Genomic DNA, 17,825 nt, shown 5'->3' with positions numbered 1-17,825 from the left:
CAAGCGCCACCCGGGAACGCCCCCGTCCACGGCCCCGATTTCCCCTCCCCGGGGGCGCCCCCAAATCGGCGCCTACTCGGCAGAGGGGCCACGAGGCTGTCGCGGGGGCTCTCCGCCTGGGGCTGCCGAGGCCTAAAAGGCCAAGGCGGGGAGCAGCCGGTGTCCTTCCCGGGGGGCTCGGCCGCCTGCGACACTGAAGGCGCGGCCAGGGACCTGCACAGCGGGGCCGGGCGGGGTGCCAGAGAAGGGATTTGTCTCTGCGTTGGGGCGGGAGGGCGGTCACACCTGAGAGGGGCCTGGCTCTCCTTTGGGAGAGCAGGCCAGATTTCAGACGGGCTCCCCCCAAAATAGAGGCGCCCCACTAGCTGAACAGGAACGGCTGGGGGCGGCGCCTCTCCGGCCCTGCTCTCGGAGGCGGTCAGACGCCCCACAAGCCTCACGGACCCCCTGCCTCCGATTCCTTCGCAGCCCTGCGGAAATCTGTCCAGTCCCCCACGGCCTGCCTGACCCGTCTGGGGATGGGGGAGGGGCTGCAGACCCAGCAGCGAGGAGGCAGGGGCCCTGGGGAGCATTTCCGGATTCCTGCCCCCCTTGTCGCAGGGTTTCGCTGCTGAGTTCAGGAGCAGGCTGCAGGAAGGCTCCGGAGCATCGTCCATCTCCCACGGCCCCTCTTATTAGCCGCTCCCTGAGGCTCGCCTGCCCCGTGGGTGCCGAAGGGGCCCCCGAGATGCTGGGTTTGGTGGCTGGCTACCCATCAGCGCAGCCACGGGCGGGACCAGCCTGCGCCCCTCCGGGAGAGCCCAGTCGGGGGGCCAGGCCATGTCCTTACAGGAGGAGACAGGCTGCCCTGCGTCTTCGGGCGAGGAAAATACCCCTTCCGCGGGGCAAGGGGGGTGCAGGAGAGGGGGTCGACATCCTGAGCACGGCCCTGGCCCAGCCGGCACCCTGCCACGGGGAATTCCCGTCCCCGGGAGCCGTTAGGACGGCTGAACCCGGCTTCCCCGGAGCAGCTGGGCTCGCTCAGCCGCACAGAGGAGCAAGGGGGTCCGAGGCCGCTGCGTGGCCAGGAGGGATAGGTCTGCAGCAATAAGGGGTGTGCCTGCGGGAGACCCCCCTCTGCCCGGCCGTCCCCATGGACAGTGACAATGGGGCAGGCAGGCTCTGAGCGGAGCCGGACAAGGCACACGCGGCTGCTGGCCCAAGAGGCACCTGGTGTGTGGGGCCTGCTGTGGGCAAAGGGCCCGGGCGTGAAGCCGGTCAGCCCCGGTCCTCACAGCGCAGGCCCCACGTGGCCCGGCCCCACATGCCCTGGCCCACAGGACACAGACAGCAGGCCCCACGTGCCCCGGCCCCACAAGACACAGGCGCGAGGCAGGAGGGAAGGTTTATTGCCGTGGTGCGGCGGGGGGCTCAGGGGGAGATGGGGTACGAGGAGGCGAGGTACCGCTTGCCTGCTCCGTACTCCGAGTTGGCCCAGGAGTAAGTCTGGATCTGTGCCCGCTTCCCGCCGAGGCTGAGCGTGCACCTGCAAGGAGACGGACGTGAGGCCGCCTGCCCTCTGGGGAGGCCGCCCAGAGCCACGTCGCCCCCTGAGCGCCCCCTACCCACCTACCCACTAGGCTTCACTCCCCTCCAAGAACCAGGGATACAATGCAGGAGTCCTGATTCCTAACCCCCCCCCCCAACACACACACTCTAACCACCAGGCTGCACTTTCCTCCCCAAGCTAGGGACAGAACACTAAAGTCTTGACTCCTAGTCCGCCGCCCCCCACTCTAATCACTAGGCTACACTCCCCACTCAGAGACAGAATGCAGGACTCCTGACTCCTAGACTCCACACACACACACACACACACACACACACACACGCTCTCTAACCACTAGGCTGCATTCCCCTCCCAGAGCCAGGGATACAATGCACAAGACTTGACTCCTAGCCCCTGGCTCTAACCACTAGGATCCACTCCCCTCCCAGAGACAGAATCCAGGACTCCTGACTCCTAGCTCCTGCGCTCTAACCACCAGGCCCCACTCCCTTCCCAAAGACAGGACTCCTGACTCCTAGCCCCCCACCCACCCACTCTAACCACCAGGCCCCACTCCCCTCCCAGTGCCAGGGACAGAACCTAACTCCCAGCTCCCCCTGCGCTAATGATCAGTCTGCAACGCACACCTTTGCCACCAAAGCCTGCAGGGAAAGAGACAGCAGCTCCCTTTTCGAAGGTTTTTTTGCACAACAAAGTTTTTAACCGTGTATCAACTGTTGCCAAAAGTGGCCTGAAAGTCTGTGCCCCTGTTCTGGCACCTCTTTGGGACAACATCCAATGTCGCCTCTAATCTTTTCCACCCCATGTGCGGAATAAAATTGTTATGTGCACTGAGGCATGTGTGAATGTGCACCACCAAGAGAAACACAAACCCAGCGGTGGGCACTGTTAATCAGCTGGTTGGCACTGGAATCTCTCCTGAGCTCAGAGAGGACCCAGCGACCCTCCCCACGCCCATGAAAGGGCGAGGACAAACCCCTCTGTTCCAGGCCTCTCAACTAGATTTGACTGGGGCAGGTGATCAGAGCCCACAGGTAAGTGAAAACCATGGAGACCTGGAGAGGGGTTAGAAATTAGGGGGTGGGGCGGGAGCACGGGCTGTAATAGCAGGGGCAAAGGAGAGACAAGGCAGAGCTAGGGGCAAAACCAAATGGGTATCTTAGCTGTCTGTTCAGTAAGGCGAGGAGTGTGGGGAATAAGCAGGAAGAATTTGAAATGCTAATAAATAAACACAACTGTAACCCAGCTGGTATCTCTGAGACTTAGGATAATCCACATGACTGGAATAGTGGCATCGAAGGGTACAGCTTGCTCAGGAAGGACAGGCCAGGAAAAAGGGAGGAGGTGTTGCCGTTCATATCCAAATGTATCCACTAGGACGGAGGTGGAGATGGACGTAGGAGACAGACGTGTGGAGAGTCTCTAGGGGTCTGTCTACACTAGCCCCCTACTTCGAACTAGGGTGGCTAATGGAGGCATTCGAAGTTGCAAATGAAGCCCAGGATTTAAATATCCTGGGCTTCATTTGCATCTTGCCGGGCGCCGCCATTTTTAAATCCCCGTTAGTGCGGACTCCATGCCCGCGGCTACCCGCGGCACAGAGTAGGTAGTTCGAATTAGGCTCCCTGTGTACCGGTAGTTCGAATTAGAGAGCCTAATTCGAACTACCTAGTCCGTGCTGCGTGTAACCGCGGGCACGTAGTCCACACTAAGTTTAGTTCGAACTAGGGTGGCAGTGTAGACATACCCTGGGTTAGGTTAAAAGGGGTAAAAACCAAGGGTGATGTCCCGGGAATGGTCTCAGAGGGTACGTCTGGACTATAGGCTTTTGTTGTCGACAAAGCTTCCGTCGACAAAGAGCATCTAGACGACAGCCAGTTCTGTCAACACCGCAAGCCGCGGTGTCGACATGAGAGTGCAGAGGCAAAGGACAGTGTAGAGGCAATAACGGCGTCGGTGGACAGAACTCCATCGACAAAAGGCGTTATTCCTCGTAGAATGAGGTGCTTTCTGTTGACAGAACTCGGCGGTAGTGTAGACACAGGGATAGTTTTGTCGAAAAAAAAAGTCTAGACACACCCTTACAGACCACCTGCCCAGGAAGAAGTGGTGGAGGAGGCTTTTTATAAACAACTAACAAAAAATCACCCACAGCGCAGGATTTGGTGGAGAGAGAAGAGGCTTCAACTAGCCAGAGTCTGTTGGGAAAACAACACAGCAGGGCACAGATTAGCCAACACGTTCTTGGACTGCATTGGACAATTGTTGATGTCCGAAGGTGGAGGCTACGGAGGGTGGGGTGGCTGTTCTAAATTTGATTTTAACAACCAGGGAAGAGCTGGTTCCAAATATGAAAGGGGAAGGCAGTTTGGGCGAAAGGGATCGTGAAAGGACAGTTCGTGATTCTAAGCAGTGGTACCAAGGAGAGCAGCGGAATAAAGACAATGGATTTCAATTAGGCTGACTTTAGTAAACTCAGAAGGCTGGTAAGCGAGGTCCCACAGGAAGCAAGACTAAGACCCGTACTGTTCAATATCTTCATCAGAGAGAGTACGCTTATTAAGTTTGCAGATGATACCAAACTGGGTGGGGTTGCGACTTCTTTGGAGGATAGGGACATAATTCAAAATGACCTTAGCAAGTTAGAGAAATGGTCAGAGGTAAACAGGATGAGGTTTAATAAAGAGAAATGCAAAGTGCTCCACTTAGGAAGGAACAATCAGTTCCATACATACAAGATGGGAAGCGACTGTCTAGGAAGGAGCATGGCGGAAAGGGATCTAGGGGTCACAGTGGACCACAAGTTGAATATGAGTCAACAGTGTGACGCTGCTGCAAAAAAAGCAAATATGATTCTAGGTTGTATCAACAGGTGTGTTGTAAGCAAAACTCGTGAAGTCATTCTGCCGCTCTACTCTGCACTAGTTAGGCCTCAGCTGGAGTACTGTGTCCAGTTCTGGGCGCCACATTTCAAGAAAGATGTGGAGAAATTGGAAAGGGTATAGAGAAGAGCGACAAGAATGATTAAAGGTTTAGAGAACATGACCTATGAAGCCAGGCTTCACGAACTGGGCTTGTTTAGTTTGGATAAAAGAAGATTAAGGGGGGACATGATAGCGGTTTTCAAATACCTAAAAGGGTGTCACAAGGAGGAAGGAGAAAATTTGTTCCTCTTGGTTTCTGAAGACAGGACAAGGAGTAATGGGCTTAAAGTGCAGCAGGGGAGGTTTAGATTGGACATTAGGAAAAAATTCCTAACTGTCAGGGTGGTCAAATATTGGAATAAATTGCCAAGGGAGGTGGTGGAATCTCCCTCTCTGGAGATATTTAAGAACAGGTTAGATAGACATCTGTCAGGGATGGTGTAGACGGAGCTTGGTCCTGCCTTGAGGGCGGGGGGCTGGACTCGATGACCTGTCGAGGTCCCTTCCAGTCCTATGATTCTATGATTCTAAGAGGAAGAACAACTGAAGACTGCTGGCAGTTTTTCAAAGGGACATTATCAAGGGAGTAAGAGCTCCCCATGCCGCTGTGCAGGGAAGACAGGTAGCCTGGCAAGAGACCATCCTGGCTTAACCCGAGATCTTGAATCATCTAACTGCAAAAGCAGTCCTGGAAAAAGTGGAAACTAGGTCAAATGACAAAGGACGAATATAAACAAGTAACTCACGCAGACAGGGACAAAATTAGAAAGGCAAAGGCACAAAACGAGCTCAATCGATCTAGAGACATGAAAAGTAACAAGAAAACATTCTACAAATATACTAGAAGCAAGAGGAAGACCAAGGACAGGGCAGGCTTGTTACTCAGTGAAGAGGGAAAAACAATAACGGAAAACGGCAGAGATGCTTAACGACGTCTTTGTTTCGGTTTTCACTCAGAAGGTCAGTGGAGACTGGATGCCTAGCATAGTGAATGCTGAAGAAAAGAGCTAAAATAAGGAAAGAACAAGTTAAAAATTACTTAGAAAAGTTAGATGCCTTCAGGTCACCAGGGCCTGATGAAATGCATCCTAACACACTCAGGCTATGTCTACACTGCGGGGGGGGTTTCGGGGTGCCAGAGGTATCCCGGAAAAACGTCACTGCGTCCAGGGAACGCGTTTGCTCTTCTGCCTTTTTTTCGCGGAAGAGCACACACACTCTTTCGGGGAGCCCTGTATTCCTTGTTCTATGAGGAATAAAGGCTCCTTCGAAAGGAGGTTTCCTGCCGTTTGGCCCTGTCTAGACGGGGCCAAATGGCAGAAAAGCCTCTTCTGGAAAAGCAATCGGGAAAAGCTACACAAATTGTGGCGCGCAATTTGCGTAGCTTTTTCCGAAAAAAAAAACCTATAGGCTACGTCTAGACTGGCATGATTTTCCGGAAATGCTTTTAACGGAAAAGTTTTCCGTTAAAAGCATTTTCGGAAAAGAGCGTCTAGATTGGCACGGATGCTTTTCCGCAAAAAAACCCCGATTGCCATTTTCGTGATCGGGGCTGTTTTGTGGAAAACAAATCTGAGCTGTCTCCACTGGCTCTTTTGCGCAAAAGTTTTGCGCAAAAGGACTTTTGCCTTAATGGGAGCAGCATAGTATTTCTGCAAGAAGCACGGATTTCTTACAGTAGGAAGTCAGTGCTTTTGCGGAAATTCAAGCGGCCAGTGTAGAGCTGGCAAGTTTTTCCGGAAAAGCGGTTGATTTTCCGGAAAAACTGGCCAGTCTAGACACAGCCATAGTGTAGTAGACCTCGCCTCAAGGAGCTGACTGAGGGGGTATCTGAGCCATTACCTATCATCTCAGAAAAGTCATGGAAGTCGGGAGAGATTCCAGAAAAGGGCAAATCTCGTGTTCATCTATAACAAATGGAAATAAGGACAACTCATGAAACTACAGACGGGTCAGCTTAACTTCTGTGCCAGAAAAGATAATGGAGCAAATAATTAAGGAAGCCATTTGCAAACATCCGGAAGATAATAAGGAGATAAGCAACAGTCAGCATGGAACAAATCATGTCAAACCAACCTGCTAGCTTTCTTTGATAGGATAACAAGCCTTGTAGATAAGAGGGAAGTGGCAGACATGGTATATGTAGACTTTAGTGAAGCATTTGATATGGACTCGTATGACCTTATCAATAAACTAGGGAAATAACAACCTAGATGAGGCTATTGTAAGGTGGGTGCATAACTTGCTGGATAATCACATCTCCGTCAATGCAGCCATGTAGATTAGGCTGATCGGCAGAGGGAAATGAAGCCGCGATTTAAATAATCGTGGCTTCATTTAAATTTAAATGGCTGCCACGCTCTGCAGACCAGCTGATGATCAGCTGTTTGTCGGCAGATCGGGGCAGTCTGGACGCGCTGCAGTCGACAAGGAAGCCTTTGTCGACCGGCGCAGGTATGCCTCGTGAAACCGGGTTTACCTGCGCCTGTCGACAAAGGCTTCCTTGTCGACCACGACGCGTCCAAACTGCCCTGATCTGCCCACAAACAGCTGATCATCAGCTGGTCGGCAGAGCGCGCCAGCCATTTAAATTTAAATGAAGCTGCGATTATTTAAATGGCGGCTTCATTTCCCTCTGCCGATCAGCCGAATCTACATGGCTCCATCGACGGAGCCATGTAGTTTAGACGCACCCTCGGAGAGCAGTTATCAATGGTTCGAGTCATGCTGGACAAGTGGGGTTCCACAGGGGTCAGTTTTGGGACTCTTTCTGTTCAATAGCTTCATCCGCGGTTTAGATATTGGCATATAGAGCACGGTTATGAAGTCTGAGGATGGTACCACGCCAGGAGGGACTGCAAGTACTTTGGAAGATTAGGATGATTCCGACAAAGTGGAGAAATGGTTGGAGAACAATAGGATGGAGTTTAATAAGGACAAATGCAAAGTGCTCCACTTAGGAAGGAACAATCCGTGTCACAAAACGGGAAGTGACTGTCTAGGAAGGAGTACTGCCGAAAGGCTCTAGGGGTCACAGTGGACCACAAGCTGACTATGAGTCAACAGTGCGACGCTGTTGTGAAAAAAGCCACCATGATTCTGGGCTGCATTCGCAGGAGCGTGGTGAGGAAAACACGAGAAGTCATTCTTCCGCTCTGCTCTGCGCTGAGTAGGCCTTAGCTGGAGTATTGTGTCCAGTTTTGGGTGACACATTTCAGGAATGATGTGGTGAAACTGGAGAAGGTCCAGAGAAGAGCAACACAAATTATTAAAGGCCTAGAAAACGTGAGGGAAGACCGAAAGAACTGGGTTTGTTTAGTCTGGAAAAGAGAAGATGGAGAGGGGACATGATAGTAGCTTTCAACTACCTAAAAAGTGTTACAAGGAGGAGGGAGAAAAATTGTTCTCCTTGGCTTCTGAGGGCCGGACAAGCAGTGGGCTTAAATTGCAGCAAAGGAGGTTTAAGTTGGACATTAGGAACTCAGGGTGGTTAAACACTGGAATAAATTGCCCAGGGAGGTTGTGGAATCTCTGTCACTGGAGATCTGTAAGAGCAGGTTGGACAGACACCTGGCAGGGATGGTCTACACGGTGCTTGGCCATACCGTGAGAGCAGGGGACTGGACTTGCTGACCTTTCTATGACTCTGATTCCCCACCCCTGCTCCACCTTTTCCCTCAACCAAGTCAGCCCAGGGAACAGTGGGGCTGGTGCCAGGAGAATGGGTCCGCCCCCTCCCGCACTCCCTGACAGCTCTCCGGTCCCCCCCACACATAGCCCCCGCCCGAGCAGCTGTGACATCCCCGCAGGGGTCTGGCCGGCCCACCCGGCACTGGTCTCGGATACTCACAGCTTGTCGGGCCGGGTTCTGTAGCACAGCGTGTACACGGCCATTTCAAACTCAGGGCTGGAGCCGACGAAGAAGGAGCCGACGCTCTTCAGATAACCCGTCCAGAGGTACTGGAAGGCCATGATGTCCGGGTAGCTGGTCCACTGGAAGCAGACAAGGGCTTGGCACTGGGATGCTAGAGGCAGGTGTTCTCTGGGCTGTCCACTGGAAACTATCCCCAGAGGCGCCCGGGATAAAAGAAGGTGCCAGTTCACAACCCACTAGCCCGGGATGATGGGCAGCCGCCTGCCAGTGCACAGCTGGCCTGCGATGGCTCAGGGCTCTGTCCTCCCTGTTTGTGCTGGGCCGGCAACAGGGCTCAGCAACAGGCCCCGGAGCGGAGCTGGACTCGCATGTCAAACGAGCCTCGAACCTGGATCCCTCTGGGGCCAGGAAGCAGCAAGTCTAGATCCTCCCTCAGGTCTAGGAGCTGGGCTGAGCCAGGCAGAGAGCCACCGGTCCCTGGACTGGGTGGCTAGGAGCTGGGCTGGGCTAGGAGCCAACTGTCCCTGGACTGGGTGGCTAGGAGCTGGGCTGGGCTAGGAGCCAACTGTCCCTGGACTGGGTGGCTAGGAGCTGGGCTGGGCTGGGCCCCAGCTGTCCCTGGACCAGGGGGCAGGTGCCACGCCACGCCGGGCCCCGTGGGAGCCTCCCCCGCACTCACAGGCCCGTCGTAGCTGTAGCTGAGGTAGTTGATCTGCCCGTTCTTCTCCAGCTCGTAGTAATGGACCCAGTTGTGAAAGCCGGAGATTTTCCCGCCCTTGATTTCCCCTGCAGGCGAGAGGGAGCCGAGCGGGAGTCGCGGCCTGTTCCTGGCTCCTTTCCCCGCCTGCCCCCGGAGCGGGCAGCGCCAGGGACCGTCTCCCACCCTCCCTTCCCAATGGGTCTAGGAACGGCTTCTCCCCTCCCCCGAGCGCCCCCCGGCGAGTCTGCGCACGCGGCGAGAAGTCCTGGGATCCGAGTCGTTCTCTGGTGCAACGGCCGGACAAGGCCTCGTGCGCAGGGGCCTGGAGCACCTGTTGTCTCAGCGCCTCGGGCAGGGAGAACTGCAACCCTCTGCAGCAGCTGGGAATAAGCAAGTGCTCTGGGCGGAGAAACGCTCGCCCGGGGAAACGCTGAAACCGGAGCCGTGCATCTTACGGCCAGGAGGGTCCACCCGCTTATCCAGAATGCCTGGGACTCAGGGGGCGGAGGGGAGGGCGTCTCCCCAGCCGTGTCCCCTGGAATCCGTGCACATGGGCGGCTGCCCAGGAGAGAGTCAAAGGCCACCACGCTGATCAGCAGAGTGCCCCCGGTGGGTGCATGCCCACCCGCACCTTAGTGCACAGAACAAAATTTATTCCACGCCTGGGTTTAAAAAAAAACCAAAACCATTGCTCCCCGGGAAATCCCATGCCAGGCCTGCCTCCCCCACATATCAGACCGGCACAACTAGCCCAGTCCATTTCAGCTTTCACGTCCAGCTGGTCCCTTGGCCAATTCATGACTGAGCCCCACCGCCGCCTCGCGCTGGCGTGACTGACAACAATGACGTCCCCAGGACTGTTCCTAGCAGCCTCTGCAACTGGCCTGGTGGGCAAGCTGGGGCCAGTTGCCGGCTTTGCCTGTGCCTCAGTTTCCCCACTTGGCGCTTGGGGGCTCCCCAGGGCTGTGCAAGAGCTAGAGCGTCTCTTCTTATGAACCACGGGGTCTGCTTTTCTCACAGGCTGACTCAGCCACTCCTCAGAAGGAGCCGTTGGCTCAGGATCCTGAACGTCAGGGGCCAGGCCTTGCGTCCCCATGTCTGACCTTCCTGGCTCTCGTGGTTGGAGGGGGGGCTCCTCCCCCAGAAGGGGCTCTGCAAATGGGCCTGTCGGAGCCTTGGTTTATTCAACTTCCCAAGAGCCCCCGGAGCTGTGGCTCTGTGCTGTGCCCTCTCCAGAGGCCCCCCGCCCCGCCGCGAGCCGCGCTGTACCGTGGAAGACGTGTTCGAAGCCGGAGGAGTCCATGGCCGCCCCCTTCGAGCGGGAGTAGAGCCCGAACCACATCTCCTTCAGGTCCGCTTTGAAGTCGTTGTGCGACAAATAGATGCCTGGCCCAGGGCGACAGGGGACGTCAGGGCCGGACTCCCGCAGGGCCTCAGGTGTAAGGGGCGGGGCTTGGCTCCAAGGGCGGGGCCTCAGGTGGAAGGGGCGGGGTTTGGCTCCAAGGGCGGGGCCTCAGGTGGAATGGGTGGGGCTTGGCTCCAAGGGCGGGGCCTCAGGTGGAAGGGGCAGGGTCTGGCTCCAAGGGCGGGGCCTCAGGTGGAATGGGTGGGGCTTGGCTCCAAGGGCGGGACCTCAGGTGGAAGGGGTGGAGGTTGACTCCAAGGGCGGGGCCTCAGGTGGAAGGGGCAGGGTCTGGCTCCAAGGGCAGGGCCTCAGGTGGAAGGGGCGGGGCTTGGCTCCAAGGGCGGGGCCTTAGGTAGAAGGGGCGGGGCTTGGCTCCAAGGGCGGGGCCTCAGGTGGAAGGGGCAGGGTCTGGCTCCAAGGGCGGGGCCTCAGGTGGAAGGGGCGGGGTTTGGCTCCAAGGGCAGAGCCTCAGGTGGAAGGGGTGGAGGTTGACTCCAAGGGCGGGGCCTCAGGTGGAAGGGGCGGGGCTGGAGCTTGCCTTTCCCAACTGGGCCTTCACCCCCCGCCCATGTTAGCAGACAGCCCTCGTCACCCCCCGGCTGTGCCCCTCCTGCCCGGCCGGCGCTTTACCTTTAGACAGGAAGAACTGGCTCAGCTTCAGCATCACCTGGGTCTTGAAGATTTCATCCAGGAAAGCGTCCACTTCCTGCTCCTCGGAGGCAGTCACCTGCTCCGCCGTGCCCGTCATGCGCTCGTAGTTATCCAGCAGGGCCACGAGCCGGGCGAAGGTGGGCTTGGAGAAGAGGGCCTCCTCGTCCACGTAGCTGAAGAGCCTGGCGGGAGAGCGGAGAGCGGGGTTGTTCACAGACCCAGCTGGAGAATCGGGGCTGGCAGCCCTTTCTGTCTGTGTCTCGGCCCCATCGCTGTAGTACCAGAGCGCCACACCCCGCGAGCTGCGGCAGAGAGACTAGGTGACTTGCCCCAGGGCACACCAAGAAGGCGGTGGCAGAGCCAGGACTACGACGCCAGTCACCCAAGGCCTTGCCTTGTGTCCTAACCACTGGGCCATCCTTCCTCTCTAACGGGTGACTAACTTGTCTCGCTCCAATTGTTACAAATGGGCTCTGTGGATGGAGACACCCTGCCAGAGAGGCAGAGCAAGGCCTAGGGTTCCTTCACCCCCACGTATCACCCTCCCCCCCGACAAAGCCCCATTTGCTGGGCCTGCGCCACTCCTCTGTCTGCCCGGCAGGAATTTCTACATGGCAGCAGAAGGTTCTGCCCAGGCAAGGATCTAGGGTAACACCCCCCCAGCGTCTGTGCATCTCCGGCCCACCCCAGCCCACCCCCTCACTTCTGGCTGGCGTAGTCTTGGCCTGCTCCGCTCTGCTCGGAGGAGATCTTGTGCTGCAGGTTGAGGACGATCTCCCGGCTGGTGGCCTTGTTCACGTCGGCAGAGTACAGCGCCTCCGAGACGCTCCTGATCTCCCCATCGGAGACAGCGTAGACGGGGGAGACCTCCCGCAGCTCCCCCTCCCCTGCAACGGCAAACGGAGACGGGCCAGAGGTCACTCCCCGGGGGACAGCTGGACGGTGACGGGCTAGGAACAGGGAGAGCCCCGGCCTCGCTTATTCAGCCAGAGCGGGCGCTGGCGCGTTGGACGGCTGCTTTATTCAGTCCATCCTGCTAATGTGCCAGCTGGTCCAGGGGTAGGCGGCTGCCAGCCCAGCCCTGCCTGGCTCAGCCCGGCTCCTAGACCCGAGGGAGGATCTAGACCTGCTGCTTCCTGGCCCCAGAGTAGTCACTAACCCATCACTGAAGCCGTGGAATAGGTACCCCCCCATGCAGGCCAGAATCAGCTTCCCCCTTCGTTCCTAATACTCAGCTGTCTCCACACCCTCTGAGCAGGGCCGGCGTATGTGCCGTGCCGGCCATCGGGACGGAGCTCTGGCTGCCCTCGGCTTCAGACTCCTGGTTTCCTGTCCCACCTGCCCAGCGCCGCTCCGTCTCCAAGCCGCCTTCTCCCCTGGCGGCTGTCTCACGCAACCTGCTGATGCTGCGGCGTGTCTGCACGTTCCCCGGGTTTTCCGTTCCGGAGGCAGACGGAGCCTGTCGAATTGCTCCCACCTCTCTGAAGAGGGGGGTCTTCATCTTTCCCTCTCCCAGCAGCTCAGAGGGATCAATCCACAGAGGCCTGCTTTACGCACTGGACTGGGAACTAGGACTCTTGGGTTCTGTCCCCAGCTCCGCCAGGGCTGGCCCTACCATGAGGCGCACTGAGGCAGCCGCCTCCGGTACCCAACTGTGGGGGGCGTCACTAGGACCCAGAGTGTAGAACATTGCGTCTGCTGCTGGTGCCTGTGTATTCTCGATGCACAGAGATGGGGGATGCTGTGCAGGAGGAAGGAGGGCACCAGAGACCTTCCAAAGTTTTGGCCCAAGGGAGGGGGCATGGGGGCGTCATTTGAGCTCCCCGCCTCAGGTGCCAAAATGTTGTGGGCCGGCCCTGCGCTCCGCCACTGACTCAGTAGGCCAGCGGGTTTCAAACGATGGGGGCACGACCAGGCATGGGGCCATGGGAGGGCAGGCCCTGGGTCGTGTGGCTGCAGGGGGATCAGGTGAGCAGCGGGAGGGGGGGGGGGCTAAGGCAGCTCCCTGCCTGTCCTGGCACCTGCGCTGCACCCCAGAAGCAGCCGACAACAGGACCGGCTCCTGGGGGAGAGGGCTCCGTGCACTGCTCCTGCCTCAAGCACTAGCTCCATGCTCCCATCAGCTGGATACTTGCTGCCGGCTGCTTCCAGGACGCAGCGCGGTCTGCGGGGCCAGGAGGGGCAAGAAGATGCCTTAGCCCCCTCGCTGCACTGCAGATCGAGCGCCGCTTGAGCTAAGCCCCTCCTGCCCCCCCAAAGACGGAGCCCCCTCCTACCCCCCAAAGGCGGAGCCCCCTCCTGCACCCCAACAATCCATCCTCAGCCCCACCCCGCAGCCCACACGCCAGTCACATTATGTCTGGAAATCAACGATTTCCTTCAACTGGGTCACGAGAAAAAAAAGTTTGCAAACTGCTGGGCTCGAAGCTCTTGAGCACAGCATGTGTCTACGGGCCTCATTTTTCTCCTGTAGCAAATGGCGAGGTGGCTACTGACCCAGGCTCCAGGCCCCTGGCGCCAGGCAAGAGAAACACCGTTCCTGTGATATAACTAGGGAGCCGCGGCTGTTGCTTCTCTCTCTTCCGTGCCCCGATGCCATCAGGGAGGTGTGTGTGCAAACTGGCTCTCCCTCTTGGAGGCAGCCAGAGTGGACTGCCCCACATCATCCGCCCCACGCACCGCAAGGCTCAACAGCCTGGAGAGCAAATCGTGCTGAAATCCCACCCGCGGCTGAGCAGCCAAGAGCGTGACCCATGGATTTTTAATGAGCCCTAAACACATGTGTCTCCGGGAGCTCAGCGGAGAATCGACTCCCATCTGTCGCTGCGGTGGCCAGGCCTCGAAAGTTAGAACTACAAATCGGACCTGAATGATTCATGAAGGCTCTTTAGATCCCGGCTTTAAGTGTTGCTCTCTGCGCGTACGCAAGGAGAACGGAGACGCGCGAGGTCTGCATGTGCCGGGCGCTCTATGGAGAAGCTCACAAAGCAGCAAAGCGCCACACCCAACGGGAGACCATGTGGGTGAAATCCGGAGCCTCTTGAGATCAGCGGGAAACCTCCTGTCTTGCCACTGAGCCGAGGACATCCGACGCGTTTGTTCGTAAGTGGCGGGACTTGATGCCACGCGCCTGATGAAGCTGCGCAGGGTTATGTGCACAAAGTAACCTGCGGGCGGGGGTGGGGAGCAGCGATCGTCGGTGGTGAACATGCAGGTTCATTCCAGGCTAGTAACACGTGGAGCAACGAGGGCTAACCAGATACTCACGCTAGGGTTGCCAAAAACTTTCACAAAAAATCCCAAACACGGGAAAAAAAATTGGTTGAGAAAAAAAAAAAAGTCACTACGCCTTTAAATTCCCGCGCTCCCCCCACTCCCTCCACCAGACGCAGCAGGGGAAAAAACATTTCACGTGTCTGGTTTTTTCTGGGTTTTTTTACCAGACAGAAAACGCAATTACTGGACTGTCCGGGCGAAAACCAGACACGTGGCAACCCTAACTCATGCAGCAAAACAGAATGCGCCACCGGCGAACTGCCCCAACTGCGGGAAAGCGCCCAGTGTCGATTTTGAGGCCACGTTTTGAACTAGACGGTGACGGGGTGTCCCAAGGGTTAAATCCAGCCCTGGAAGAAGACAGGGGCTGTGGAGCAGCCGCAGCAGACAGCACTTAATTAGGGCCCAGCCGGAGCGGTATGAAAAGGGGCTCTCGGAGGGGAGAGCACCCTCTTGCTCCAGCGATGGAGCAGGAAGGACCTGGCAGCAGGTAGACAGAGCAGGGCCGGGGAAAGGCAGGCAGTGCTGGGGAGCTCTGGCCAGGCAAACTCCCAGGCTGAGGCCCTTCTCACAAGGCCTGAGGTACTAGGGCTGCAGGGAGGCAGCCAGGGCAGCAGACGGTCCACACCCCTTACCAACGAGGAGCGGCCATTTCATACGGCCGTTTGCCCCTAGATGGCGCCTGGCCGTGGGTCACTGAGACAAGGGTACAGGGGCTGGGGGTCCCTGGGAGGGGAGGACCCCAGAGCGCTGGGGGCCCTGCCGCAGAGGAAGGGGCAGGAAGGCACATGGGGCTTGGACCAGCCGAATACTGGTAACCGAGGGCGAGATACCAGCCAGCAGGAGGCGCTCTGAGGCCGAAGAGGCACCTGTTCCCAAGGAGACCAGCCTGGCTTGCCTGGATCTGGCCCTCAAGGCTCAGGGCTCCCCCTCTACCTCCAGCCTCCCTGCTGCCCCACATAAAATCCACTAGCCTAGGCCCCCCAAGTCTCTGCTTTGCCTGGGAAATGTGGGAAGCGTCTTTCTGGTTATCAGTCGGGGGCCACGTGGGTGAGATTTTTTTTTGCCTCTCGCTTGTGTGTGGCCCCCGACTGGTTTTAATGTGGGTCCACGGCCCCCGATCCAAAATAGGTTCCCTGCCCCGGCACAGGCCTTGCTCGGCACTTCTACCCAGGTCTGAATGTTGCTTTGGCAAAAGAAGAGCTTTGGGCATCCGTATTCACTCAAAAATGGCTAATCCGAACCCGTCATTTTTGCCAGGCTACTGGACGGCAGAGAATTCTCCCCCGGAGTCGCTTTTTCATTATTGTCACAAAAATCCAAATGGGACACACGTTTTGATAAAAAAAATCGTTTTAAAAACTGCTCTTACCCGGGAAGGAGAGCGGGGTCCCAGACGTGAAGCAGGGCAGGACACAAACCAGCATGAGAATGCCCTTCATCTTGGATGTGCTGCAACTTACCTGACACCTGAGCTAGCCTCCGGCTTATATCAGTTTGCTGTATCACTTAGATAACGCCAGAGAAATATTAAACCGCTCGAAGTCTGGAGCCGGAGCTGAAAGCCCAGGGATAATGAACACATGCTAAGTTTGTGAGCAGCGCTAGATAAAGTCAGGCGCAGCTGTTGCCCAGCGAGATAAGCCAGGGATAGCTGGGAGGGGGCGGAGAATATGCAAGAGAAAAGAACTGAGATAGTGAAAGACCGTCAAGAGTCCAAGGCATAAGAACAGCTGCTGGAGTTCTCAGGAGCTGGGAAGTCCCCACTAGGGGTCCATTTCCCCGCTGATTCTAAGGAGCAGTGTGGGGTACGCAGAGCCATCAGTGTGGCCCTGGGGCTCTAGACACTAGGGATGGAAAATTTCGATTATTTGGCTAATCGAAGAGTCGATGCTATTTGCATCGACTATTCGATTCGTTGATAGGATGCCTCTGTCTTTGAAATTTAGCAACAGCCTCCCACTGGCCCAGAGTTCCCCGCAGCATTTCAAAGTGGTAGTACCCGGGCTCCACGTGGCGCTGCCGCTTTGAAATGCCATGTTCAGTCTGGGCCAGCTGGGGACTCCCAGCTGGCCCTGGGCTGCAGGTGGCATTTCAAAGTGGCAGCGCCACGTGGAACCCAGGGTCTGGCCCTGGGCTCCGCGTGGTGCTGCCACTTTGACGCACCTCCTCTTCTCCCCCCGCCCCATTGCTGCCTCTTTCTGATAGAGGCAGCAAGCCCCTCTGTCGACTCGTGGTTCACATCCCTGCTAGACACCCTCGGCGACACCAGGAAGGTTGAACCCCAAAGAACAAGCGACGGAATGCCGTACTCCTCCAGCAGAAAAGCGCATCGAGGAAGGCTTTTTATGCACGCGGGTGAGCCATACCGTGGCGAAGTAGGTAAACGCTGTATGAGGAGTTATGGACACTCACTGATATTATGCTTTAAAGCATCGGTGGGCAGCCTGCCACCTGCGGCCCATCGGGGTTGTGCACGTGGCCTGCGAGGGCCGTTTGTTTCCCGTTGGCTGCCAGATTCCACTGATTTCCACCTACAGAGTTTTTTCGGGAGGGATCGCTCAGTGGTTTGAGCATTGGCCTGCTAAACCCAAGGTTGTGAGTTCAATCCTTGAGGGGGCCATTTAGGGTAGGGGGCGGGTGACCTTTCAAGATCCCTTCCAGCTCTCTGAGATAGGTATATCTCCAACTTGTTTCCTGCTGGTGTTACTAAAGTGACGCGCATAAAGCCAGGGCCCGTGAAGCGAGGTAAGTGCTGAGCACACACCGCACTGACCGCACACTCGCTCCACCTCCAATCAAGGCGCTGCTACAGTTCGATGGAGCCCACAAATTCTACGTGCGCAGGGAGCAAAACGACGCGATCCCGGGAGACCGTCCTGGTTAGGACAATGTTGCGTTCACTCGCTAGCCTCAGTTGCCTACTGCTGCTTTAAAGTCTGTGACCAAACCAAAGGAAAACCGGGTTTTCTCCCAGACAGAAGGGATGGCAGCTCTTTGCTCGGCTCCACTGAAAATGAATCTGAATCCTACAATGGAAACCCTAGCTATATATAAATCAGCGGAGGGGAGGGATGGATGCTATTAGCCAACCACACACAGAGACAGGACTCAGACTCACAACAGCAGGCTCCACACTTGTGGACTCCCACCTAGTGTGCTAAAGGAACCACTTCCCACCTGGTAACCAGGATACACATTAGGACTGGTTGTGCTGCCTGGTGGTTAGAGTCAGGCCTCCTCCCAGAAGTGAGTTCACTCAGGTACTCTGATCTCTATTAAGAAGTAACCTCATTGTGCTTGACTGGGGGCTGGCGGCTTCAAGGCCCTCAAATCCAGCTGCTTTGCATTGTGGAGGACACGTCAAAGCATCTCAGATCCCCTTGGGTCGGGGAAATTAACAATAAAATCAGCTCTCCCTGAGAAAATGATGAGTTAATTCTGAT

At 56.8% G+C, this 17,825-nt stretch overlaps 1 protein-coding gene across 1 annotated transcript; it reads right to left on the bottom strand.

Annotated features, from left to right (window-relative positions):
* Positions 1-1,371: 1,371 nt before the first annotated feature.
* Positions 1,372-15,938, bottom strand: LOC106731321 (uridylate-specific endoribonuclease D-like). Its single transcript, XM_075901733.1, has 7 exons — positions 15,752-15,938; positions 11,807-11,990; positions 11,083-11,285; positions 10,317-10,433; positions 9,027-9,133; positions 8,324-8,466; positions 1,372-1,525 (listed from the first exon to the last, which is right to left on the bottom strand). Exons 1-7 carry the CDS (start codon positions 15,819-15,821, stop codon positions 1,411-1,413), a joined length of 939 nt encoding a protein of 312 aa, XP_075757848.1. The 5' UTR covers positions 15,822-15,938; the 3' UTR covers positions 1,372-1,410.
* Between the last annotated feature and the right edge of the window lie 1,887 nt (positions 15,939-17,825).

This window comes from Pelodiscus sinensis, chromosome 19 (genome assembly GCF_049634645.1).
Source record: "Pelodiscus sinensis isolate JC-2024 chromosome 19, ASM4963464v1, whole genome shotgun sequence".
Lineage (NCBI taxonomy): Eukaryota > Metazoa > Chordata > Testudines > Trionychidae > Pelodiscus > Pelodiscus sinensis.
Note: the sequence above shows the minus strand (reverse complement) of the source record. Positions and strands in the feature narration are given on the sequence as shown.

What these genes read in the sequence shown, in the direction of transcription:
- LOC106731321 (XM_075901733.1), bottom strand. Translation starts at nt 15,821, where the DNA reads ATGAAGGGCATTCTCATGCTGGTTTGTGTCCTGCCCTGCTTCACGTCT. An exon ending in GACCCCGCTCTCCTTCCCGG is followed by an intron (nt 11,991 to 15,751) that starts GTAAGAGCAGTT and finishes TTGCCGTTGCAG; the next exon opens with GGGAGGGGGAGCTGCGGGAG. An exon ending in AGAACCCGGCCCGACAAGCT is followed by an intron (nt 1,526 to 8,323) that starts GTGAGTATCCGA and finishes GTCTCCTTGCAG; the next exon opens with GTGCACGCTCAGCCTCGGCG.